The sequence below is a fragment of the Saccopteryx leptura genome, chromosome 4 (genome assembly GCF_036850995.1).
Source record: "Saccopteryx leptura isolate mSacLep1 chromosome 4, mSacLep1_pri_phased_curated, whole genome shotgun sequence".
Classification (NCBI taxonomy): domain Eukaryota; kingdom Metazoa; phylum Chordata; class Mammalia; order Chiroptera; family Emballonuridae; genus Saccopteryx; species Saccopteryx leptura.
Genome location: NC_089506.1, coordinates 32,862,662 through 32,889,590, shown reverse-complemented (window position 1 = coordinate 32,889,590; position 26,929 = coordinate 32,862,662). Strand labels below are relative to the sequence as shown.

At 50.6% G+C, this 26,929-nt stretch overlaps 1 protein-coding gene across 1 annotated transcript in view; it reads left to right on the top strand.

Annotated features, from left to right (window-relative positions):
• Positions 1–26,929, top strand: part of ANK1 (ankyrin 1) — a 225,514-nt gene that overhangs the window by 134,861 nt on the left and 63,724 nt on the right. The window contains exons 3-16 of the mRNA XM_066380407.1: positions 6,623–6,721; positions 11,260–11,358; positions 11,970–12,068; positions 13,073–13,258; positions 14,904–15,002; positions 15,524–15,622; positions 15,901–15,999; positions 20,419–20,616; positions 21,816–21,914; positions 22,338–22,436; positions 22,965–23,063; positions 24,186–24,383; positions 24,936–25,034; positions 25,764–25,862. Coding sequence (XP_066236504.1) covers positions 6,623–6,721; positions 11,260–11,358; positions 11,970–12,068; positions 13,073–13,258; positions 14,904–15,002; positions 15,524–15,622; positions 15,901–15,999; positions 20,419–20,616; positions 21,816–21,914; positions 22,338–22,436; positions 22,965–23,063; positions 24,186–24,383; positions 24,936–25,034; positions 25,764–25,862 — 1,671 coding nt within the window. The remainder of the gene's footprint in view (positions 1–6,622; positions 6,722–11,259; positions 11,359–11,969; positions 12,069–13,072; positions 13,259–14,903; positions 15,003–15,523; positions 15,623–15,900; positions 16,000–20,418; positions 20,617–21,815; positions 21,915–22,337; positions 22,437–22,964; positions 23,064–24,185; positions 24,384–24,935; positions 25,035–25,763; positions 25,863–26,929) is intronic.

Genomic DNA, 26,929 nt, shown 5'->3' with positions numbered 1-26,929 from the left:
GTGAGCTTTGCTCTAACAAGATGGAGCCCACCACCTCTACATCCACCTCCATCACCTCCACCTCCAACTCCACCTCCACCTTCACCTCCTCCACCTCCTCCACCTCCACCACCATCACCTACACCTCCATCACCTCCTCCACCTCCTCCGCCACCTCCACCTCCACCTCCACCTCCACCACCATCACCTCCAACTCCACCTCCATCACCTCCAACTCCACCTCCATCACCTCCACCTCCACATTTGCCTCCATCACCTCCACCTCCACCACCACTTCCACCTCCACCTCCTCCACCTCCAGCACCACCATCTCTACCTCCACTACTACCTCCACCACCTCCACCTCCATCACCTCCACCTCCATCACCTCCACCTCCATCACCTCCACCTCCATCTCCACCTCTACCTCCACCTCCATCACCTCCACCTCCACCTCCATCACCTCCACCTCCACCTCCACCTCCATCTCCACCTCTACCTCCACCTCCATCACCTCCACCTCCATCTCCACCTCCTCCACCACCTCCACCTCCACCTCCATCTCCATCTCCATCTCCACCTCTACGTCCACCTCCACCACCTCCACCTCCACCTCCACCACCTCCTCCACCACCTCCACCTCCATCACCTCCACCTCCACCTCCACCACCTCCACCTCCACCTCCACCACCTCCTCCTCCATCACCTCCTCCTCCATCACCTCCTCCTCCATCACCTCCTCCACCTCCTCTACCACCACCACCTCCATTACCACCTCTACCACCTCCACCACCTCCACCTCCACCTCCACCATCACCTCTACCTTTACTACCTTCACTTCCACCACCTCCACCTCCACCACCTCTACCTCCAACTCCACCTCCACCTCCTCCACCACCACCACCACCACCACCTCCACCACCACCACTACCATGATAAAATTTTACAAAAGAAGCATGTTCATTTATATGCATAAATACTATTTATTTCAGTCTCTGTTGCTCTTCTATACATAATGTTTGACATTCAATTAAAAATTACAACACACACATAAGAAAAAAAAATTAGCCTGACTAGGCAGTGGCGCAGTGGCTAGAGCGTCGGACTGGGACGCAGATGACCCAGGTTGAGACCCCAAGGTTGCTAGCTTGAGCGTGGGCTCCATCTTGTTAGAGCAGAGCTCACCAGCTTGGACCCAAGGTTGCTGGCTCGAGCAAGGAGTTACTCAGTCTGCTGAAGGCCCACGGTCAAGGCACATATGAGAAAGCAATCAATGAACAACTAAGGTGTCACAATGAAAAACTGATGATTGATGCTTCTCATCTCTCTTCATTCTTGTCTGTCTGTCCCTATCTATCCCTCTCTCTGACTCTCTCTCTGTCTCTGAAAAAAAAAAAAGAAAAGAAAAAGAAAAAAATTATTGTCAAGAGACAAAACAATCAACAGAACTAGAATTGGAGATAACTAGTATGTTAGCACTAGCAGATAGACTTTAAAATAATTATGATTAACATGTTAAAGGATCTAGTGGGGAAAGCGGACAGACAACATTCATGAACAGATGGGGAATTTCAGAAGAGAAATGGAAACTATAAGAAAGAATCAAAGAAATTGCTGGAAATAACTCAAAAAAATACTTTATTGGTGACTAGGAATTTCTTCAACAGGCTCATCAGTAGACTGAACACAGCTGAGGAAAGAATCAAAGAACTTGAAGATAAGCCAGTAGAAATGATCAAAATTAAAATAAAGTAGAAAAGAGAGCAGGAAAAGAAAAACAGAACAGAGTAGCAAAGAGCTGTGGGACACTATCAGCTAGTCTAACATACATGTTAGTGGAGACTCAGCTCAGAAGGAGGTGTGTTTAGAAAGAGAAATCTGACAAACTGGTGTTTTTCTGAGAAAGGCATGTGGTTAAAAAATGGCCACAAGTAGTCATTGCTTTGCTCCTCTGCTTCTAATTTAGCTGAAGTATTTACCCCCACTCATCTATTTCCTTCTTGCTTCTTTCTTCCACACCCAGTTGTCTGGGGGAAGAAATGTGTGCTTCCCTGCCAACGTGGTCCCCCTCAGCAGTCTGTCTGCTACTTGGCATCAAGAGGAGTGGCTGTGAAGGTTATACGGAGTACATGAGAAGACACAAGGCAATAATCAGCAGCCTGCCTTTGAAGCTGGATGCTGGCTTTGAAGGGGTGGTATATTATAGTTCATCTCTGTTTCTTGTTCTAGCTAAGAGCACATAGCTCACAGAACTTATTGTATCAATTCAAAAATCTGCTTTAAAAAAGAAAGTATTAAATATGGAATTTTCCCCAAAACACTCCTTTGCTTCTGTGAGTAGCAAAGTCTCCTGTATGGACTAGCTATGCATCTAGTAAGGTACTTACTTATACAAGCTCCTTAGTGTGCAGGTGCCTTAAGTTAGTTTTCAGGCATTCTGTGGTGTCGGCTACTACATGGGGACCCGCCATCCAGCTGCTGAGGCCAGCTGCAGTGGGCTTGGATGCTCTGCATCCCTGGAACTCAGATGCTTGCTGAAGGAAAGAGGAAGGCACTCGATGAGGATGGCTGGGAGCCTCGTTTCTAAAATTTTACCTTATGGGTTTAGAATTTAAACTCAGTCCTGGATTCTCATCTGACCATTGTTAATGACCTTGCAACCCTGGCTGTGTACAGGCTGCCTTGTCAAAGCCTCCGTGAAGCTTTCCTGACTCCCTGACAGAGCAACTTCCTAATCCTCTGTGCTGTATCTAGTCTTATGCATGCCATTTGGGGCATGATTGCGCATTTACTTTTAATGTGTCTGTTTCCTCTAGCGAAGTGAGTTCTTTAAGGCTATGAGTTTGTGTTTTATTCATCTCTAGCCTGGTGCCAGGCATAGAAAAGGTTCTCAAATCAGATTAAGTAAATGCTCAGCATGAGGTAGGTGACTGCAGTGACTATAATTGTAACTGAGACAGATGTTTGTGATAGCCGTGTTCCTGCGGAACTTTGCATTAAATTCCTGGGCCTTCTAACACACCTGTCAGAACTCAGCCAAAGGGGGCTTGTTCTGTGGCTCTGATGAGCGTGTTGGATTCAGATCACCACAGTAAGAGACTTAGAAGTAACCTAGGGTGATTATGTTGAAAACAAACAAATTAAAAGTGAAGTGAGAAAAAATAAAAAAAAAATCATAAAGAAGAAAGAGCTCATTGAACCAGGGTTGGGATGGGAGCTGAGTGACACTATTAGAGATGCAGATTATTTAGCGGTCCCTGGTCCCTTTATGCTAACGAGCGTCACCTCCAGTGAATAGCACAGCTTTGGAAGGGAGGCATGTGACACAGGGAGGGAAGAGGAGGGCCTTTCTATGGACCAGGACTGTGATCCCTAGATCAACACCAGCAGCCATGACCAGCCCCAGTTGGATGACTGTTGTGACTGAACATTAGCTCTAAGCTGCCTGGTAATCAAAAAGCGGAAATGTGCTCTCATCGTCTCATCATCCGATAAAAAGACACGTATTAGTTCCTAGAGGGGCGAAACCCAACCCCCCATTTTTCTGGGAAATCAGGTTGGTTCTCTATGTGGCTCTGCCCTAGAAAGGCTGTGAACTGAGCTAATCATTTGACTGTTCTGGCTCTTGATTTGCTCAGCATTCAGGGTGCCTTATATTCCTTTTAACTCCAGCATTCTCTGCACAGACCATATGTATGTCTAGACTTCCCTCTGGATTGAGACCCTGACATTGGCTCCAGATCGTGGGGACAGCCACCCAGAGCACTAGCAGTGAACAGGAGTGTTTTCCTTCTAGATTTGCCAATTTCCCAGCTTTGAGGCGCTCAGGACCCACGGATGGTCATAGAAAGCGATTGTGCTGTGCAAGTAAGCCGAAACCCCAGCCGTCAGCGCCCTCCTCCCTCGCGGCGCACAGCCGAGTCCCCTGCGATAAGATAAGCCGACTGCAGCTGCTGCTGAGGCTCCCAGGGCCAAAAAGCACCACCCGAATTCCCAAGTAATCACAGGGTGCCTGCGCTCAGCGCCAGAACCTGGCAGACAAGGCGCTTTGAAGAGCGCAGTGCTCTGGAAGGGAGACTCCTGTGCAGACCAGCCCGGGGGAGAGTTAAGGACGCAGAGCTGGAGGGAGTGGCTCCCACAATACAATCACCTGACAAATTGTTTTTCAGTGGATTTGTGTTTTGCAAAATGATTTGAGGGGAACCGATTTCTTCCAGCCCCACGCTCCGCCCCCCGCCCCGCCCCATTCTGGTCCTAATAGACTGCTGTTGTGCCATCAATCACTTTCTCCTTTCTGTTAACAGAACTTCCTCTGACCCAGACTTTATCTGAGAAGCTCATTCACACTGCTCTGGACATTTGAAGGTGTTCAAACTTTGCAAGAGGAGGGAATCCAATGGAGATGTTCAGATATTTGCATGTAGAAATATTGGATAAAAGGGCTCTCTCATAACTGCCCCCTATCCCCACCCCTCACCCTCACACATGTTAGTGAGGCTGGGTGTGCTGATATGCAAAGATTTGGCCAACTACACACTGCTTGTTTGGGGTGTGTTGAGGGTAATGGGGGGAGGGGAGGGAGCTGATCTAAGTAGGAAGTAGGTAAAGTTCCCTCCAGAGCCCCCCCCTTTTCTTGGGCATCCAGGGCACCTGTTCTCTCTGCCTGTCTGAGGATCCTAGGCAAAGAGAGGTGTATATACCTTCCATTCTGCTGTCATGGGGTACCTGTCCTGTGTCTCTACGTCAGTTATTACTCATGACTTTCCTGGGCTGGTTTTAGCAAAACAGTGGGACTAATCTGTTAACCCTTTGAGTAGTGAGTTTTTTTTCATGCTCGCTGACCCTCATGAGTAAGTTTCTTTTCAAAAAATGAGATTAGTTCCAGTTACTCTGGATGGTCAGGAGGCACGAGGATGTACATGAATGTCCATACTACTCAAAGGGCTAAGGGCCCGTGCGGCACAACCTCAGGTGGAAGCTCTGGTAAACAGCGCCCTGACACAAAGGGAGATTGGGAGTTTAGGAGCCCACGAGGGGGCTGTGGAGATATTCGAGGATGGGTGAGTCAGGGACCCCTCCTCTCTCACCGTCAGAGCCAAGCCCCTGCACCTTGGTGGTCAGCGTCTTTTATATTAGCCAGAGCCTGTGGTGGCTCTGGGCATCCCTTGGAAAGGAACATGGTAGAACATAGTTGACCAAAACAGGAGACAGGAACAAGGGGTGAAAGAAGGGGTGGGAACAGATGGGGAAGGAGGAGGAGAGGAAGAAGACACAAAATGTCAGGGGAGGAGACTGCTTAGTGACCAAAATCATTTTCTATACGCAGTCAAGATCTCATCTGTTGGAAATGAAATAGTTCCTTGAAATTAGTTCCGTCATGTCAGAATAATGTGTGGCTCTGAGTAGCACTCTTTGAAGTCAGCTTTTGCCAGAGAAGTTCGAAAGCATCTAAGTGCATGGATCAGGAGAGCAGGGAGCAGGAGGGTGATGAGGAAAACTTGAGCCAGGCTGCCTTCTGTAGGGCAGGAGTAGCCTCGCCAGGTAGAGTTGAAACGTTAACTGGTTCGTGTGAGTCCTGCTTTTGCGGCCTGGTGTATGTAAAGCATGGAAAATGTTTGTCGCCCTGGCCGGTTAGCTCAGCGGTAGAGCATCGGCCTAGCGTGCGGAGGACCCGGGTTTGATTCCCGGCCAGGGCACACAGGAGAAGTGCCCATTTGCTTCTCCACCCCTCCGCCGCGCTTTCCTCTCTGTCTCTCTCTTCCCCTCCCGCAGCCAAGGCTCCATTGGAGCAAAGATGGCCCGGGCGCTGGGGATGGCTCTGTGGCCTCTGCCCCAGGCGCTAGAGTGGCTCTGGTCGCAATATGACGACGCCCAGGATGGGCAGAGCATCGCCCCCTGGTGGGCAGAGCGTCGCCCCCTGGTGGGCGTGCCGGGTGGATCCCGGTCGGGCGCATGCGGGAGTCTGTCTGACTGTCTCTCCCTGTTTCCAGCTTCAGAAAAAAAGAAAAAAAAAAAAAAGAAAAAAAAAAAAGAAAATGTTTGCCATGTTTGTTTGTTTGTTTTTCTTTTTCTTTTCCCTAAAATATAACTGTCAGGTTTGGTCACATTTGAAATGATAAGGTGACAAAGAAGCTATTTTCATACTAATTCTTCTATTGAGAAAATCTTATAGCTAGTGATTGGTGGTATTTAGTTTTCATTTGACCTTATTTCAGAATTTATTGCTTTGTTATATATGCCTCTATCTCTACACACGATCAGGAGGCAGTGAGGAGTACTGCCTCCTTACTTTTTCTGGTTGCGGCTTGTGAAAACGAACCTGGGGGTTGAAGGGATACCGTTTCAATTAAGTGGGTTCTTAGAGCCTGGGCAAGGTCTGAATTGCAGGGTCATCCATTGGCTTTGTGAGCGCTTTCCACATTCAACTCATACCCTGGGGGGGTGGTCTTGTTATCCTCCCTTTCCCTGCTCTCCCGCTATCCAATAGTCCTGCAGGAGCGCTGCCCGAAGAGGCGGGGCTGGTCCCACTCTGTGCCTGTGCTGATAGCACTGGGGGCCCTCCACTCCTTCCCTGTTCCAGCCAGGGCCCGCAGGGTGTGCTGCCGCACTAACCGCACGCTTTCTGCCTCTCTGCACTGTACAGAATGGGCTGAACGGCTTGCACCTGGCCTCTAAAGAAGGCCACGTGAAGATGGTGGTTGAACTTCTGCACAAAGAAATCATCCTAGAAACAACAACCAAGGTACGTCTCCTGGGGAACGTCTCGTGGGGAAGCTTTACATTGAAAATTCAAGTGTGTGGGTCCCTCACGTATTGTTCTAAACCCTGGCACAGATAACAGCCCTTCGTGAGTGCATGTTTGCAGGCTTCTGAATTTCTTTGTCTTTCCAATCCCTTCCTTGTTCTGAGTCCCTGAAGTCACCTGAGAACACAGGATCTGTTTCTACAAAGATTCAGTAGGCGTTTATCCCATCATTACCTACGAATCTAAAACCAAACCTCTTTTTCGGGTGGCTTCATGCTTCCTCAGAGTCCTTGATGTGAATAAAGGGACCAAGAACCCCATAAATGCCACAGTCAGGGGTCTTGGATCCCAATCCTGAGATACTTCAGACTCTGTGACCTTGAGCAACTTAGTGGGAAGCCTCCATTTCCTCATCTGTAAAATGGAGATGCTAAAACTTAGTTGCAGGATGGGAGTGGAAAGGGAATGGGATAGTGCAGAATGACTCCTTCCTGGCACCTCGGAAGGGGTCAGTGAGTGCTGGTGACGGGGTGTGGTCGAGGGCTGTGGAGGAGTCCAGACCCCGCTCGCTTCCCCTTCCCCGGCAGGTCTTTCTCGGTCGGCCCTGGACCTGTCTCCTCTCCTGACTGATCACCTCGAACAGCTTTCCCTTCTACTCAGAGGCCTTCGGCCGGGGCTGAGTCACACCTCTCACAGCGGTCTCTTTCTCCTCACAGCAATAGATTATGAACATCAGTGGCTGAAGTCCAGAAACCAGAGTCATGAAACTAATGCATCTCCGTAGATTGCAAAATCCATTTTATTTCTTACCTGTGTGCGTCTTATTTGTGCATCAAGCAGAATGTAGCCACCATTGACACACAAAACTAAGCAAGCAAACAAACAAAAACATCGCCTCTGTTTACGGGCTCGAGTCCTATTTCCTCCTCTCTTCCTTCCTCTGTCACTTCCCCTGGTTTTCCTTGCGGACTTGTCCCTTCCAGCCTCTTTTCTTTCCGTTCGCTGTTTATTAAACGTGGCCTCTCATCAGTCCCAGGCTCAGTTCTACGCAGCGAGCACTTTGCCGCCTCTCGAGCAGAGAGCCAGAAGAGTGCTATGCGGAGAACGGATATATAATAATTTATGGTTATGAAGTGAACTACCAAAATATTATGAAGGTAGAATCATCTCTTGAGCTAAAATTCTGCAATTTTCATGTCATTTCCCGAAGGTGAAAGATCTCACAGGTAAAATAGATGGAGCTGTTCTTTCTGAATGTATCTGGGCATTTTTCTCCAATGCTGTGACAAGTGGCAGCTGTTTCCACCCTGCTCCTCCTGGGGGCGAGCGATGCAGCCGCGCTCTCGCTGGCGCTCTGGCGGACCTGGCTGCGGTGGGGGCCGTCTGACGGGCCCTGTGTGGGCCCAGCAGAGTTCCTTCCCCTGGCATCCCCCCAAGAGCCGCAGAAAACATTATGCCTCAGCACTTTCACTCCGTCTGAATTTCCCCCTTTGATTGTCATTTTGCAAGCAAACACTTGGCGGGTCTTCGTTATTTATAGAAAATGTATAAGCCAGCATGGTTTCTGAATGCCATGGGTGTGTGTGTGTGTGTGTGTGTGTGTGTGTGTGTGTGTGTGTGAAACTGAAACCGTGGGCTAAGAAACAGTCAGAACAGACCGTGGGACTGTCATGGGTCTAGCAAACCTGAGGAAGATTTAAAAAGAAATAAAAACCCCAAACCAGTACAGTTTTCTAAACTGTGCTTGGAAATTTTAAAGGCACAAAACAAACGCATTCTCTCCCCATTCTGCCATCTCCACCGCTGAGAGGAGGTAGCTCAGTGTCAGGGTCTGAGCTAGTGGGGAAGGGGGAGAAAGCTTCCATCCGTCCACTGGTGCTCACTCAGCACCCGCTGCGGCCTTCCTCCCTGCAAATGGTCTGGGTGAAGCAAATACAGCTAAGAAAAATTTTCTGCTTCTTCAAGGGTGTGTTTTTTCATGCTGAGGGAGGGGCTGAGAAAACAGAGCCCTACAGCTCCCCTGCCTGTGACTGCTGACCCGAGGCCGGGGCTTCTTGAGCCTTACCCTGTGTGTACAGACGGGGATCTGCTTCCCAAGGTCTTCGCTGGGCCTTTATTCATCACCAGCGATGTGCTCCACCCAGATCTGGATGATGGCATGGACTAAGAGCTGTAGGCAAGTTCCACATCTGAGCAGCTTCCCTTCACACGGCTTAGACAGGGAGAGCTCTGGCTGGAGTGACCCAGGCAGGAAGGGCAGAGGAAAGAGACATTCAGTATAGCTTCTTCAGGGCAAGGAGCCTGAGTCTCAGTCACCTCCGTACCACCATGCCTGGCTCCAGCACCTGACACACATTCTCAGTGCGTGATGAATGAACGAATGGGCACAGTGCTCCTCCTTCTAAATGGAGAGACTTGGGAGTTCTGAGACCTGATTTCTAGAGAAGGTTCTGGTGCCAACAGTCCTGTTCCACTTTGTACAGCGCGTGAGTCGGACCCAAGTGCCAAGGTCTCTAAATGTAGGCTCTTTGGACTTCTATGAAAAATGATTAATTAGCATCTATACATCCACCTCTGGCGTTTATTCTCTGATGAATGTTTGAGGAAGAACCCTTTTGTTTATCAAATGAGACTTAGGGAGATATCAAAAAGATAAGTTCAGGAGGTAACAAGCAGTCTCCCAATGGTTACAGCCCACATTTTAGAGGCAGAGACCTGAGCCCCTCTCGGTCCCCAGATCACCTGTGGTGGGGCCGCCTCACCTACCTGTAGGTGCTTGGGTAGCGGTGACTGGGTGGCCACAGAGCTTGGGTCCGTGCTGCTCATTTCTACCTGGATGAGGACCCTTTTCTCCCAAAAGACAGATGGCCCAAGCACATGCAGTGGGTTTCAAGTTCCTGAGACAGACCAGCAAATGTTATATTGTTCAAAACTATATACCGGCCCTGGCTGGTTGGCTCAGCGGTAGAACGTCCCTGGCGTGCGGGGGACCCAGGTTCGATTCCTGGCCAGGGCACACAGGAGAAGCGTCCATTTGCTTCTCCATCCCCCCCTCCTTCCTCTCTGTCTCTCTCTTCCCCTCCCGCAGCCAAGGCTCCATTGGAGCAAAGATGGCCCGGGCGCTGGGGATGGCTCCTTGGCCTCTGCCCCAGGCGCTAGAGTGGCTCTGGTTGTGGCAGAGCAACGCCCCGGAGGGGCAGAGCATCGCCCCCTGGTGGGCGTGCCGGGTGGATCCCGGTCGGGCGCATGCGGGAGTCTGTCTGACTCTCTCTCCATTTCCAGCTTCAGAAAAAAAAAACAAAACAAAAAAACAACTATATACCATCTGAACTAGAAAATAATGAGGTCACTTGAGATCTCTGCTCCTTAAGTAGCAGAGGGAGAGATGGGTCCAGCTGTGGCCCCGTTCTCTCCCACCTGCTGGGTTTGACAGAAGATGTCAAGCGGAGCCTTTCCTGCCTGCCACTCACTGAGCATGGGTGGGAGCGGGCTCATGCGGGTGAGTCATCCTTGGAGAAAGGGCTCACATTCCAGCCTCGGGACATCCAGGAGTCAGGAAGGAGCGGGGCAGGGAGGCTGGCTTCCTGGAGCAGAAGAAGCCCCTAGATAGACCTGAACCCTCTCTAGGAAGTATTGTGAAATATCTGGATGAATCCTGGCAAGGAAAGCCGGACAATCCACTCCCCTTCTCAGACCCTGACTGGTGTCTTAGTTTCAGTTATTGGTTCTTAGCTTTTAAAAGTTTACTGTAAAACAACTGTGTATCTCATTTTCTTCATTGTTTATTCTTGCTGGCTTTTCTCTTTTATTTGGTGAACCCTGGCTCATAACATTTACTTGTTAATATTTCAAATATTCGTTCTTTGTATTTTCCTGTGTCAGATTTTATCCTATTTATTTTCCCCCATTTCGTGACTTTCTTTTTTTTTCTTGTTTACTTTATTAGCCCCCAAACTCTTTTACATATTTCTACCCCCTTTTTTTTTTTCTATTTGATACTTAACTCGCTCTCTTCTTCTCTCAATCCTTCTGTCCACTTTGGTCCAGCCTTTGCTTGGTGAGTGTCACTGTACCAGCACCCAGGGTCCCAAGCTGGTGGGACCTTCTGGCCTCCTCTTCCACAGAGCCCTGGGCCTCATGGGGACTCTGCGTTGTCCTGCAGTTACAGGTTGGGAGATGCCGGAAGTCCGACGAAGGCCAGCTTGTCTGCTGAACCTTCAGCGTGGGTCCTGAGGAACGCTGACCGTCTGTCAGCAGGTGACAAGATGTGGCACCTGCTGGCAGCAGATTAGTGTTGAGAAGTTAGTCGGCTTTCTTGCTCTTTGACGTTAGTATTTCACAGAGAACAAGGAGACTTTCCCTCTTGTGCCTTCAGCAGTATTTCAAGACGTATGATGGGTCATGTGTGTTGTCCACCTCCTTTGACCGTAAAGAAAGCACTGTGCACAAACAGCTTCCTTGTTCTCGTACCTTTAACAGTCATGGACACAGGCCTGGTGGGAAACCTCCTTTCCTTTCTCCCCCATGTGTTTCAGAAAGGGAACACCGCGCTGCACATCGCAGCCCTTGCTGGTCAGGACGAGGTGGTCCGGGAACTGGTCAACTATGGCGCCAACGTCAACGCCCAGTCACAGGTGACGGCTCTCTCCAGCCCCTGCACTAGAGGGCGCTGCTGCTCTTCTTCACTGTGTGTCTGTTACACAGCGGGCACTCTGGCTCCTGGGGTGCACACATTCTGTGTAGCTGAGTCTAGATTTATTAGCGATGCGTCTCCGAGCAACGAAGAAGGCATCTTTATTATTTTTTTCACACTTCTGCTAGACATTCCAAGCATGATGTGATTGGTCATTGTGGACTTTGTACCTGCTCGGTAAACCAGCCAAATAATATATTTAGTTGTGGCTCATTTGGGGAAAGAAACTGTGTAGGGGACTGGGACATGGGGAAGTGAAAAGATAGGGGAAGTGTGTGGGAGAGGTTGATTGATGGTGGGGGGAGCAGAAACAGACTTCCATGGAGTGTTGTCTGCCCCCCCACCCCCGCAGCCTTTTGTAGAAATCTCACTGTGCCATTTCAAAGGGCAATGAGTTTTTATACCTGAAGATAGAATGGGAATATTGCCCTGTGGGCTAGGTAAAAACAAGATGATGAGAGAGTTGTCTTTGAATTTAGAGGATTTTGCACCAGTTTTAGCATCGCTCACTATTGTAGGTGAGTTGCAATGACTTTTCCTCTTGGTTTACAGAAAGGCTTCACACCCCTGTACATGGCAGCACAAGAGAATCACTTGGAAGTGGTTAAGTTTTTACTGGAGAATGGAGCTAATCAGAACGTAGCCACAGAAGTAAGTACCTTGGGAAGTGGCCTCACCGCCCAAAGTCTCCAGGGGTAGGACATCGTTGTGGGCCCATGTGTTCTTGCAACATGGCTTGAGGTGCATCCTGTGTCATGAGCAGTGTGAGGTGTCAACGAGTGCTCTTGACCTTCAGATCAGCACTCATCCTGGCAGCTGTCGACACTGCAAGCGAGAAAGAGAGAGAGAGAGTCATGGGTCTTGAGGAATGGCCAGACACATAGCAGAGAAATGACCTCAGAGTCTAACATGTCACTCCCACAATAACCAACACCGAAGGCTGGACAGACGGGGGTGGTGTGGGAGGGTATGGTTGACAAGTCTTCTTTGGACCTTAACGAGAAAGGCTCCTGCCATGAACCCACTGTGTACCCTGGACAAGTCGCTTAGCTCTGACCCAGAGTTTTATCATTGATGAAATGATGACGTTGAACTTAAAGCTAAGGCTTCTCTTGAGCTTTAACATTGTAAGACCCAATGATTACATGCCTCTGTTCTCATTCTGCTTCGCCAGTTCATGGGGTCCCAGTATACAATCAAGGGAATTAATGACAGTAGTTTACAAGCAAATTCTCAGTGCCTGACATGGTTTCTAGCTTTGAGTAGCTGTTCATGAAGTGAATGAACAAATACTTGTTCACCATATTTAGGGCACTGCCCTGGCACCAGGAGGTGGGGTGAGAGGAGGGTCGGAAAAGAAACAAAGGGTAGTAAAATGCTTCTCATGGCACTCTGAGAGCCTGGGGACAAATTATAAAGGGAAATGAAATAAGTGCTCAAGAAAATTTACTGGAGGTTCCGTGAGGTTGCAGAGAAGGAGGGAGGGGCCCAGAGAGGCTTCAGGGAGCTTGAAGGATGGGAGAGTTTTGAAGAGCAGAGAACTGGAAACTGAGGGCCAGTCAGGAGCAAGGTGTGAATGCGTGGGTCCTCTTGAGGACAGGCACTGGTCAGTTACAGTCAGAGCAAGTCGGTCTTTCCTCCTCCTCTCTGGCCAGGACGGCTTCACTCCTCTAGCCGTGGCTCTGCAGCAGGGCCACGAGAACGTGGTGGCACACCTCATCAACTACGGGACGAAGGGGAAGGTGCGTCTCCCTGCCCTGCACATCGCGGCCCGCAACGATGACACCCGGACAGCTGCGGTGCTTCTGCAGAATGACCCTAACCCGGACGTGCTTTCCAAGGTGAGGGAAGCCGGACCCAGGACCAGGAGAAGTCTCGAGTCCGGACCATGGAGGCCTGTGGGTTACAGAGGCACCCTTAATTCTCAATAATTTCCCCAAGAACTAACCCAGAGCCGGTGCCAACTGTGCCCATGGAGCACCAGCCCCACAGTGACTGCAGATCCCACCTAGGACATATAATATAAGAGCCCCACTTGAAGTCTTTGGCGAAAGCTGAGCAAATGTGCTTGGCATGGAGCAGGTTCTTGCTGCTCCAGGCCATCCAGAAAAGTGTCCAGGTGGGCAGGATAGGTCTCTGGCCAGAGTGACACTTTGGAATCCAGCAAGTGGTGTTCTAGAATTTTATCCCACTTTCTTTTCCTGGCTGCCCCATAATAGGAGCGGGTAGGTGACCCCACATGTGGAGATGAGAGCATGGAGGGTCATCCCAGAGAGCTGGACAGCTAGCCCTCTGACCATGCTGTCATGATATGAAGCACTGCTGATTCACTGTTTTTAAGTGTAGGCTGTTCATTTCTTCTCTTATAGTGGGAATGGACTTGCACTGGGTTATTCTCAGAGTCCCCGACTCCGTGGTCACTGGGTTTGGTCTGGAAAAGTGCTGACTGGGATAAGCACGGTCTGAGGTTATGGAACAGAAAGATGACAATGAACCCACCAAGAGATCAGACCAGCTAGCTGAGTCATTACACCCTTTTAGGGGGCTTAAACAACCCTTGAATTAAGGTCATGGACCCCATACCACTTTTCACTCGTTAGTTAATTAAAATCTCTTCCTAAGTAAGCACTCAGAGAGACGGACCTACAGAGTTAGAAGCAATCTTAGTCCACGGTCTGTCCATATGAGCCACAAAACAAACAATGTGAGTCACTCAGAGGTGGGACTTAGCTTTTATTTTTTTGTAGGTTTTGTATGGAGGTAAGTTCTTTTTTATTATTTTTTTAAATTAAATTTGTTGGGGTGACAATGGTTAACATGATTATATAGGTTTCAAGTGTCCATTTCTGTGATACATCATCTGTATATTGCATTGTGTGCCCCCTAGTCAAAGTCTAACCTCTGTCACTGTGTATTTGACCCTTTACCCTTCCCTGCCCCCTTCCCTCTGGTCACCACCATACTGTTGTCTGTGTCTATGAGTTTTTATTTGTTTTTTCTTATTTTTTACTTTTAGTTTTATATCCCACATAAGGGTGAAATAATATGGTTCTTAACTTTTTTTTTCTGACTCATTTTGCTTAGTAAGATATTCTCAAGGTCCATTCATGTTGTTGCAAATGACAGTATTTTATCTTTTCTTATGGCTGAGTAGTATTCCCTAGTATATAGTTGTATCATATCTTTTTTATCCAATCCTCCATCCGAGGACACTTTGGTTATCTCCACGTCCTGGCCACATGAATAACACTGCAATGAACATAGAGGTGTATGTAGCTTTTCAAATAAGTGTTTTCACTTAGCTTTAGAATATAACTTGTTGTAGATTCTCTTGACCTCTTCGGCACGTGTTCTTATCCGTCTACATCTGCTTTATTTATGGGTCCCTCTGGCCTTGCCAGTATTTTCAGAACCCCTGCACTGATTCTGAGATAGAAATGACAGTACATGGCATATGACAAGTTGTTCCCCTCTGTTGTGCCCCAGACAGGATTTACCCCCCTCCACATCGCAGCTCACTACGAGAACCTCAACGTGGCCCAGTTACTCCTCAACAGGGGAGCCAGTGTCAACTTCACGCCACAGGTGAGGCTCTCTGGCTGGCGGGGAACCGGGGGTGTCTGGAGCCTGGGTGCTCCCGCCTCTCCTGGGTGCTCCCGCCTCTCCTACCGGCTCACGGTCCCTCTACCCCCCACTGCAGGAGTGCCTGGGGGTGAGGCTGCCCTCGGGTCTGTTAAGGCTTCTCATTGGTGGATTTCTAATCACATGCCCCTCGGTCTGCATTTGCCCCTTCTGGTGGGGGGAGGCGACCTGGGGGGCCCGGGACTGGCTTTCTTCAAGCCCAGTCTGCTGCTGACTCTGGGAGGCGTGGGCTCAATCAGCTTGCTGTGATTAACCACGATGCTATCATGTCCTTACAGGTTTTGAAATCTGTCTTAGGCGAAAATTGTCCTAACATTAGGCTTAATGTGGCTACTAGTACTGCTGCCATTGTGGGGTGGGGACCGGGGACACGGGGGTGGGAGGGAGTGGGGTGTGGAGCAGCTGCCTTCCAGAGGAGGATGAGGAGGATGCCTCAGCCTGACCGGTGTGTTCCTCCCCCGCAGAACGGCATCACGCCGCTGCACATCGCCTCCCGCAGGGGGAACGTCATCATGGTGCGGCTCCTCCTGGACCGTGGGGCCCAGATAGAAACCAGGACCAAGGTGGGTACCGGGGAGCTTCGTGGCAAGGCCAGGGAAGGGAGCTCTGCCTTGCAGAGTCGAACCCTAGTGGTGGGCACTTGGGGACCAGCTGCTGATGGGCCTGTAGCCTCCCAGAGCAGCCCACCGGGGGAGCCAGGGGCAGCAGAGGCAATCACAGGACTGTGAGGGGTCAGACTGGGCCTGCTTCAAGGGCTGGAAGGATGCCGGGGCACTCTTGTCTCCAGCGGGCTCTGATAGGTGCCTTTGGGGCTTTCTCTTTGTGACTCTGTTTTTTGAAGGATGAATTGACACCTCTCCACTGTGCAGCTCGGAATGGGCACGTGCGCATCTCAGAGATCCTGCTGGACCATGGGGCGCCCATCCAAGCCAAAACCAAGGTGCGTGCTTCCTTTCTTTCTATTTCCAGCGTCTTTTAGGCGGAGTTCCAGGTCAGGCAATCCAGGGAGGGGAACAAATACCTTTTCTGAAAAACAGAGATCCTAATACCTCTAACTGAACTGAACCACTGTGTGTGACCACCCCAATGCCTGTCACATACGAGGCATTCCGTATAGCCCTAAATGTTGTCTAGATAAGTAAGGGTCAGCAATATTTTCTCTAAGGGCCAGAAAGTAAATATTTTTAGGCTTTGCAAGCCATGGTCTCTTGTCTCAATAATTCAACTCCACGCCCTGGCCGGTTGGCTCAGCGGTAGAGCATCGGCCTGGCGTGCAGAAGTCCCGGGTTCGATTCCCGGCCAGGGCACACAGGAGAAGCGCCCATTTGCTTCTCCACCCCTCCCCCTCTCCTTCCTCTCTGTCTCTCTCTTCCCCTCCTGTAGCCGAGGCTCCATTGGAGCAAAGATGGCCTGGGTGCTGGGGATGGCTCCTTGGCCTCTGCCCCAGGCGCTAGAGTGGCTCTGGTCGCAACAGAGTGACGCCCCGGAGGGGCAGAGCGTCGCCCCCTGGTGGGCGTGCCGGGTGGATCCCGGTCGGGTGCATGCGGGAGTCTGTCTGACTGTCTCTCCCGGTTTCTAGCTTCAGAAAAATACAAAATAAATAAATAAATAAATAATTCAACTCCACCATTGTAGCAGGAGAGCCATGATGGCTCACATGCAAACATGCAAACTTGTGGCCTTGTTCCGATAAAACTTTATTTACAAACACAGCAGCAGGCCAGCTTTGACCTGCGGGATGTCATTGCTTATAGCTTTAGATCCATCCCTATCTATTTCACCCTAGCTCCAGAAAAGACACTAAGCTAAGCACTTGGAAAAATCTTCAGGGCCTGGGCCAGACTGGAGTAAAGTTAAAAAGGAATTCAAACCTTTCTGGTCAATGTCCATTAGGGACAGAGCCAAGGCCGTTCCTTTAGTTCTAACACCGGGTCTTGGGTTTCCCTGGGGCCAGCCCTGTCAGACCACCCGGGGCCTCCTGACCCTCCTCCTGGCCCTGTCCTGGCTCCTTTGGGTGAATTTAGAGGAAGCAAGTTCAGAATCGCAAGGCAGAACCCAGGCCCCTTCGTGGCCACTCTGGAGGTTTTCTGTGAGAAGTTCTCTGTCATACAATTGTAGCGTAGTTCACAACCACGAAAGCCAATTTATTCCTTGGCAAATTATCGTGTGAGTATTCTACTGAGCTCTCTGTAATTTGGGTCATGATTCACAGCACCAACCTGGTTTTGTGTGTGTGTGTGTGTTGGGTGAAGGCGTCCTCTACTAAACAAATTTATATTATTTACTCCTCCACCCATGGCTGATTTGCTGTGTGCCTTTGAGCATGCCTCTGACTCTCTCTGTGCCTCCATTTCCTCCTCTGGAGAGCTCTACTCCTCTCTCCCAGGGTCAGGATGATTACCTGGGATAACATCTTTGAAATTCTATATAAAAGCAAAAATCCTCAGATAAGTGAAAGTATAATTGCTATTTCCAATTATACTATTAGGTCAGGAAGTTCCCAACATTTTTCCACACAGGCCCTGTATTTAAACTTACAAACGCCCTAAGTTAGTAATGATTTTATATTATCCAGACTGTTAGAATGGGGCTGAAGAGGATAGTGATGAGAACTGTTGACTGAGAACTTCCTTCTTTTCAGTTGGGAAATACGGTCTGGCCTTTTTAAGACGCGGTGAGTGTAGGGAACCATGCTGGTATGCGAGGGTTACGTTAACCAGGCAGCACACCAGGGGGGCCTTCAGCAGCAGGCGGGGTGTCTCCGTCTGGAGGCTAGACGTGCGAAAGCCAGAGCCGTGCCAGCAGGCCCGGTCCCTTCTGAGCTGTCCTGACCTGTCCCCAGTGTTCTGCGGGTCTGCTGGGAGTCTGGCACTCCCTGACTTGTCGACGCACCACTGGATCTCTTCTTCACCTTCACGTGACATTTCCCTGTGTGTGTCTCTGTATCTAAATGTCTCCTTTTTATAAGGCAGCCATCGTGTTGGAATAGGCCCTACGCTGATGACCTCATATTAACTAACTTACATCTGCAGTGACCCTATTTCCAAATAAGGTCACATTCCAAGGGCCTGGAGGTTAGGATTTTTTTTTTGTATTTTTTTTGTATTTTTTCTGAAGCTGGAAACAGGGAGAGACAGTCAGACAGACTCCTGCATGCGCCCGACCGGGGCCACCCGGCACGCCCACCAGGGGCAACGCTCTGCTCACCAGGGGGCAATGCTCTGCCCCTCCGGGGCATCGCTCTGCCCCTCCGGGGCGTTGCTCTGCCGCGACCAGAGCCACTCTAGCGCCTGGGGCAGAGGCCAAGGAGCCATCCCCAGCGCCCGGGCCATCTTTGCTCCAATGGAGCCTTGGCTGCGGGAGGAGAAGAGAGAGACAGAGAGGAAGGAGGGGGTGGAGAAGCAAATGGGCGCTTCTCCTATGTGCCCTGGCCGGGAATCGAACCCGGGTCCCCCGCACGCCAGGCCGACGCTCTACCGCTGAGCCAATCGGCCAGGGCCGAGGTTAGGATTTTAACATGTGTATTTTGAGGGATCGCAGTTCAATCCATAACACTAATATCAGCTGTCTTGCCACCTGATGGTGTTTCTCCTTTGCTGAAAAATCCTCTTTCCATTGTCACTTTCTAAAAGCCAGAGTCCCAGTTCCTGAGCTCAGAGACGTTCACAACGCAGCTTCTGCCAGCCACGCCAGCCCGGCTCCATGCCCCATCACATTGGCCCTCCTGCGTGTTCAACCCCATACAGGTCCCCGAGTGTCCCTGGGATGGCTGTCTCTGATGCTGCACGCTGCCGAGAGATTCTTCCCCTTTTGACTCCCTGGCACAGTCTTAGCGCAAGGATCACCTCCTCCTGGAAGCCCACTCTCCCTGTATTTCTTTTCTCATCCTGAATCCACCCTCCTGTGTACCTCTGTGCTTTGATCATGCCTTCCTTGATGTCATCATACTGAATAGCAACAATGTATCTGTCTCTATATCCTTTGGTCTACTGGTCTACCAGCTTCCTTAGGCCAGGGGTTATGTCTGTTCTCTTCTGTTTTCCCAAAGCTTTACCCATATCCGTACATTAATAATTTAATAAATGGTTTTTTTGAATTGATGTCTAGATGAATGAATGAGTCTCCTCTGTCTTTAGTTGTGTTTTTTAAAAAAACAAATTTCTATCTAAAAAACAGTAAGAATCCATAACAAAATTTTTAAGTGATGTGTATTTGTTAGGCATATAGAGTAGAGGGATTTAGATCCAAGTTCTATTTTACCATCACTCATTCATTCAAACCACAATAATTAAGGATTACATTATGTGTGCTACATGCATGTACAGGACACTGTGGGCATATAAGAGATATTAGGCATGGTAACTGATCTTAAGAAGCTTATAAGTAAGGAAAGAAGATACACATACCTAAAAAGTTCATTATGGATACAATTCTGCAGATATATCAGTAACATCCAAGTGAGTGGTATAGATAAGAAAAGCCTGCTCTGTTTGGGTGGCTCAGTGGATAAAGCATTGACCCAGTACACCAGAGGTCACAGGTTCAATCCCCAGTCAGGGCATGTACTAGAAGCAATTAGTGAGTGCAAACTAAATGCAACAACTAAGTGAAACAACAAGTTGATGCTTCTCTCTTTCTCTCTTCCCCTTTCTCCCTTTTCTCTCTCTCCTCACCTTCCCCCTCTCCCTTCCTCTCTTGCAAATCAATGGAATTTTTTTTTTTTTTTTGTATTTTTCTGAAGCTGGAAACGGGGAGAGACAGTCAGACAGACTCCCGCATGCGCCCGACCGGGATCCACCCGGCACGCCCACCAGGGGCTACGCTCTGCCCACCAGGGGGCGATGCTCTGCCCCTCCGGGGCATCGCTCTGCCGCGACCAGAGCCACTCCAGCGCCTGGGGCAGAGGCCAAGGAGCCATCCCCAGCGCCCGGGCCATCTTTGCTCCCATGGAGCCTTGGCTGCGGGAGGGGAAGAGAGAGTCAGAGAGGAAGGAGAGGGGGAGGGGTGGAGAAGCAGATGGGCGCTTCTCCTATGTGCCCTGGCCGGGAATCGAACCCGGGTCCCCCGCACGCCAGGCCGATGCTCTACTGCTGAGCCAACTGACCAGGGCTTTTTAAAAGAAAAGCCCACAGTAGTCTAGGGTGGTCAAGGGTAGAGCTGGCTTGGAGTACTTGGTAGGTGGAAAGAAACGGCGTAGTTGGAGAACAGCATGAGCACAGAGGCCAGCACGGATGCGGGAGCCTCACAGAGCATCGTGCAGGGAAGAAGTAGGAAGCGGGGTTGGAGTCAGTGCCCTGAATCGCCGCGTTTTGTCCCCAAAAGCCTTTGCGATTACTTGTTTCTCTTTTTCCTCGTGCAGAACGGCTTGTCCCCAATTCACATGGCGGCTCAGGGAGACCACCTTGACTGTGTCCGACTTCTGTTGCAATACAACGCAGAGATAGACGACATCACCCTGGACCACCTGACCCCGCTCCACGTAGCAGCCCACTGCGGCCACCACAGAGTGGCCAAGGTCCTTCTGGATAAAGGGGCCAAACCAAACTCCAGAGCCCTGGTGAGTGGGTAGCTATTGGAGAAGGTGCCGGAGGGACAGGGGCCAAGGGAGGCAGGACCGGAGCTGCGTGGCTGAGACCTGTGGTAGATAGAGGTCAGGGTATGTGCCTGGGTTGGGGGTGCCAATCCATCTGAGCCAGGCCCAGAGCCGAGGGGTGGCTTTTTAAAATCTGCTTTGTGGGCAAGTGGAATGGCCTGAGCTAAGCATCCTTCCTCTGCAGAAGGGCTTACAGTGTTTGTGCTGCTCACGTAGAGGGGAGTGCAGGCAGAGAGCTGATCCCCTCCTGGGTGGTCCAGGGACCCGGTGGAGCCAGAGCTCTCCACAGAGCCTACCCATGCCCACCCTCTCCCCTCTGCCCACTCCCAGGGGAAGAGAATTTAGAAGGCGGGAGAGCCGCCAGGGACTGCAAGGGCGACTCATTCATTCAGAAAGCTCTCGCCGAGATCTCTCCACATGCCGGGCACTGTGCTAGGGTAGTCGGAGTTTCTCAGCCTCAGCGCTCCTGACATTTGAGCCTGATGCTGTTTGTGCAGCGAGCCATCCTGTGCACCGTAGGATGTTTAGTAGCATCCTTGGCTACTACCTGCTAGGTGCTAAAGGCATTACCCCTCCAGTTGTGACGATCAAAAATATTTCCAGATATTGCCAAATGTCCCTGGGGTTGGGCTGGGGTGACAGAATCCCCCCCACACACTGTGAGACCCTCGGCCCTAGGGGGATAAAACACTGGAAAAAAAAACCAAACCAAGCAAGCGGACAAAACAAGTGAATAAATACCCCTGTCCTTGTGGAGTTTCCGTTTAGCATATCACTTTAGAGCAGAGCTGATGTACAGAAACCCATTTTACTAAAAATGATCGTCAGTCTCCAGGAAAAGGGAACGTGATTTGCTTCACGAAAGTACTCTTTACTGTAAATTTCCCCTTGAGGAAAGTTTAAACAGCAGGCTCTTTTATTGCATCCAAGAATATGATTAAATTTTTAAGAAAGGTTTGTAGACAACACGCTCAGGAACGTGCCTGGTGCGTACAGTGCGAGCCACCTGCCTCCTGAGCGATCTGCAGTAACTGACGTTCTGGTCTGTGGGAAGTCGCTGACAGCTGGGGCAGAGGCTGCCTCGCTCAGCAAGGTGGTCTGGGTGCTCCTTGGGCCAGAGCGTAAGTGCCTGCTTGTCTGTCTCCCTCCGTGCGGGGCTGCAGAACGGCTTCACCCCCTTACACATCGCCTGCAAGAAGAACCACATCCGTGTCATGGAGCTGCTGCTGAAGACGGGAGCCTCCATCGACGCTGTCACCGAGGTAGGAGAAACGGCAGACGCGTGGGTGGTCTTCCTCCAGGAACCTCCCGGAAAGTTGGTCTTTGTAGCGAGGTGTGGCTGCAGGTGTTTGTGTGTGTGCACGCGTGTGAGCGTGCACACGTCTAGACTGCTCCAACGAATAAGTCAGGGGTGGCTAAGACAAGTGAACATATGTATCGAGTCTCAGGTTGCTTTCCAAGATCCAGTGCAATGTTTTGAGTGGTAAAAGTGGGCAGAACCACCCTGTTGTGATTTCTTTCCTCTCCAGCTATTTTCCTGGCAATGAACCCGCCTCACTGAACTCACTTCTCTTGGGAAACCAGTCGGGAGACATAGAGGCAAGATGGCCTTAGCGACGTGGGCCGTCTCTTCCACGGAGGAGCGGGAGAGTCCTGCCTCCTCATCCCTCTCTTGTCTGTTTCAGTCTGGCCTGACACCTCTCCACGTGGCCTCCTTCATGGGCCACCTGCCCATCGTGAAGCACCTCCTGCAGCGGGGGGCGTCGCCCAATGTCTCCAATGTGGTGAGCCTGTGGGGACAGCAAGGGCTCTTCTCTCAGCACCAAGAGCTCGGAGGGGAGCTTTACCTTGGTCCCTGGATCTCCTCCCTAGGGGTAGAGGGAGAATTCTCTTAATAGCCGAGGCTTCAGACTTGGGGGATCATTCATATATACTGACGCTTACACTGTCACACATCTGTAAATCTCGGGAGGGGGGTATTTTGGACAATAATTTTGGAACCTATCTAAGTGTTATCTGGGAATACATTTGCATTTTTCAACATTCATGAGCTCTGGGGGTTACTTGTAAGTGTACTTAGAACACGCATGCGCGCGCGCGCGCGCGCGCGAACACACACACACACACACACACACACACACACACACACACAGGCATCGCAGCTAAAGGCTGGAGGAGCTGCTTGCTGGGGCAGCTCCGCCTCTTGGATGAAAACCTGCCAAGCTTCTCCAGGCTTACACTTTGGAGCTCTGCATGTGTCCTTTTGGAAACCCAGCACTTATTAACACGTCTATAATTTTGTTATTTTACAGAAAGTGGAGACCCCGCTACACATGGCAGCCAGGGCAGGGCACACGGAAGTCGCCAAATATTTGCTCCAGAACAAAGCCAAAGTCAATGCCAAGGCCAAGGTGCGTTCTGGGGGCGGGAAGTATCCTGGCATGCAAGCAACTCAGGCTCAATGAGGAGTAATCCATCCTAATTAGAGGCCTGGCTGCAGTGCTGGTGGCACCAAGATCCCTTGTCAGTCTCATGCCCATTGCCCTAAATGGGCAGATTCTGCTCTGCAGGAGTTCTGACGAGGCCAGAGGCAGTTTTTGCATCAGAACTGTGTTTCTTTGGGATCATGAAAGAGCGTGGCTGGCTGCAGTGTTTAGGGTGCTGAGAGGGTTTCGTAATGGTTATAGCCCTGGTATGAGAAGGCTCAACATTTTAAAGAAAGTGTTGCCAGAGAAAATCAGTCATGAATGACTTGATCTAAAAATGGATGCTTCTTCTTGTTGTAAAGGCTTTTTCAGGAGACTGGGTGAGTGGGGGTAAGAATAGCTACTGAGTCTACTAATTGATCGACTTTGGCCAAGATCAGACTTCCCTAGCCTACAGGTGACCTTGGCTCTGTTTACAGGGAGGACTCGGATCGCTGTTTGGGCCACGTGAGGGGGGCCCCAGCCGGGCCCAATAACACGGAGGCCTCACCACTGAACCCTTCAGCATCAGGCACAAACAGGAAGGGTGGGAAGGGGTGAAGAAGTCCTCTTCCCCCTTCAGCAGCTTAGACTTTCTAATGACATAGAGAAAACCAAAGTAATGTCAAAGGGAAAGACAAGTGTCCACTTGGATGTGGCTTGGGAGACAGTAATCACCATTATAACTTACTGAGTGCCAGGTGCTGTGTGAAACAGCTTATACACTCTCTGCATGATCCTAGCCATAGTCCTAGGAGGTTGATATAAATATTATTATTCCCATCTCACAGATGAGAAGGCTGGGCTTTTGGGCAACTAAATAAAAATAATTACTAACTTGAGGGATTGTTGTAAGGATTAAATAAAAGATAGCATATTGGTTTCTGTAACTCAGAGATATGATTTGAATCCCATCTCTTCATCTTACTAGCTGTGTGACCTTGAGAAAGTCACTTGACCTCTCTGGGCATCATTTCCTTCTTTGTAAAATGAAGCTTTGGATTAAATAAATTTAGTAGTCTCTGTTTTTCTTTTTCTTTTTTTTTTTTTTTTTGCTTTGGGTTCCAGGATGACCAGACCCCCCTTCACTGTGCAGCTCGCATTGGCCATACAAACATGGTGAAGCTCCTGCTAGAAAATAATGCCAACCCCAACCTGGCCACCACTGCCGGGCACACACCCCTGCACACGGCAGCCCGAGAGGGGCATGTGGACACTGCGCTGGCGCTTCTGGAAAAGGAAGCCTCCCAGACGTGCATGACCAAGGTACGGCCTTCTTCCTCCCGTGCTCTGCAGCCGGGCAGGGGGCACGGGGTGGGCATTCTCACCTGGTCCTCCGTGGTGCCTCCGTTGTGCTGAGAGCAACTGGGAAGGCCAGCACCCACAGGAGAGGCCACCAGCTGTGAGCCTGATATGTCATCGTGCTGCCCCAGAAAGGTGGTCAGCTGTAGCCTCTCACCCACCCACCAGCCTTCATCCATTTATCTTGGAATCGCTCTCGGCTCAGCACCTGCTCCAAATCAGACAGGTTCTGGGACACAAGAAGGAGTAAGACCCAACCACCGCTCTCAGGGAGCTAGCAGTTGAATCACAGCAAAAGATGGTTTATGCTCCCATAAACCACCTTTTGATGGGTGGTAGAGGAAGCCTGCCGCTCCCTAAGGCCGTGCCTCTCGGAGGGCTCAGAAATGCTGTGCCCTTTCTTTGACTGGTGCCTCCATGCTCATTAGGGTGGGATACCACCTTTGCCAAGGGCCCTTGCACCAGGGAGGACAGCCGTGGCTCCCCCTGGTCCTGACAGCCTGTGTTTCTCCTCAGAAAGGATTTACCCCTCTCCATGTGGCGGCCAAGTACGGGAAGGTCCGGGTGGCGGAGGTGCTGCTGGAACGGGACGCACACCCCAATGCTGCTGGAAAAGTGAGTTTGAACTTCCCGAACTTCCCTCCCTCTCTCTGGCTGGGAGCCAGCCTCCTGGCTAAAGGCAGCTTGACCACTTGTGAAGAGCATCTCTTGCCTAAGCCCATCTGGTCTTTTCTTTTTAAAGGGAGTGTGAGAGAGAGACAGGAAGGGAGAGAGAGACTGAGGAGCATCAACGTGTAGTTGCTTTTACTTTAGTTGTGTATTGATTTCTTCTCATATGTACTTTGACCGGGGCCAAGCCAGTATCCCCTTGCTCAAGCCAGCGACCTTGGGCTCCAGCTGGCGAGCCTTGGGATTGTGTGGACAGTCCCTGCTCAAGCCAGCAATCCTGCGCTCATGAGCCCGTGCTCAGAGCCAGCGACCTCAGCTTTGTGGGTCAATGCTTTATCCACTGCGCCACCAGTCAGGCCCATTTTGGCCATCTTTCGAATAGGCAGCTATCTAGAAAGAATGACCTTCGGTGGCCTACCCTACCCTGAGTGAGTACGCTTGATTATATTGTCCCATCGGGCCCAGCAGGAGTCAGGAGGTGGCCCTGGGTCCAGCTGGTTATGTGCTTAGTGACTTCTGATCAAGATGGGTTCTGGAATAATTTTTAACCAGATTTTACCTGTAAAGAGGAAGTGACGTGGGTCCCAGAAGGGTGCTGCCTAGAGCTAAAGGGATCACTAAGTAGAAAGTCAACTGAGTGAAGGCTGTTCCCTTTGTTGGTCTTACCCCCTGCAGAACGGCTTGACTCCCCTGCACGTGGCTGTCCACCACAACCACCTGGACATCGTCAAGCTGCTGCTGCCCCGGGGTGGCTCCCCACACAGTCCTGCTTGGGTAAGCCGGCCCTGGTCCACACAGAAGCACCAGACCAAGGTGTCTCACAGCCTCAGCCCTTGGCCACTCCATCCGGGAGGGCTGTTCCAGAACCAACCAAAAGGCGTTGCTGGTTTGCTTTCATTTTCACCTAGAAATCTTGCCTCGCTTTCACGATCGTTACCTGCAGTATAATCACCACTATTTGGGGACCAGAACTCAGGTGGGAAGTGGGCAACACCTCTTAATAACAGGCTGCCTCACAGAGGTGGATTCTTTTTACTCAACAAATGTGGCTCCCAAAGCGCTGAGTGTCAGCTGAGTTCTGCACACGGGCCTTCCAAGGTCCGCGTGTGCGGGAACCTCCACGCGTGCTTGGTGCTGGCCTCCGACTCCAGCACAGCGGCCACACACTGAGAAGTAAGGCTGGGGGCAGATCTGCGGGGACCTTGGAGCAAGGGGCCTATTTTGAATGTGAATAGTCACCCCCAAATCTATGTCTCTTATGAGTTCGGACGTTTAGATCATGGTGTTTTTTTCTTCCTTTTTTAATCGATTGATTAGATTGATTGGTTTAATTGATTGAGAGAGGAAGGAAGAGAGAGATAGCAATCTGTTGTCCCACTTATTTATGCATTCATTGGTTATTCTTTTTTTTTTTTTTTTTTTTTTTAATTTTTCTAAAGCTGGAAATGGGAAGAGACAGTCAGACAGACTCCCGCATGCGTCCGACCGGGATCCACCCGGCACGCCCACCAGGGGGCGATGCTCTGCCCACCAGGGGGCGATGATCTGCCCCTCTGGGGCGTCGCTCTGTTGCGACCAGAGCCACTCTAGCGCCTGGGGCAGAGGCCAAGGAGCCATCCCCAGTGCCTGGGCCATCCTTGCTCCAATGGAGCCTCGCTGTGGGAGGGGAAGAGAGAGACAGAGAGGAAGGAGGGGAGGAGGTGGAGAAGCAGATGGGCGCTTCTCCTGTGTGCCCTGGCCGGGAATCGAACCCGGGACCCCTGCACGCCAGGCCGACGCTCTACCACTGAGCCAACCGGCCAGGGCCTCATTGGTTGATTCTTATATGTGCCCTGACTCAT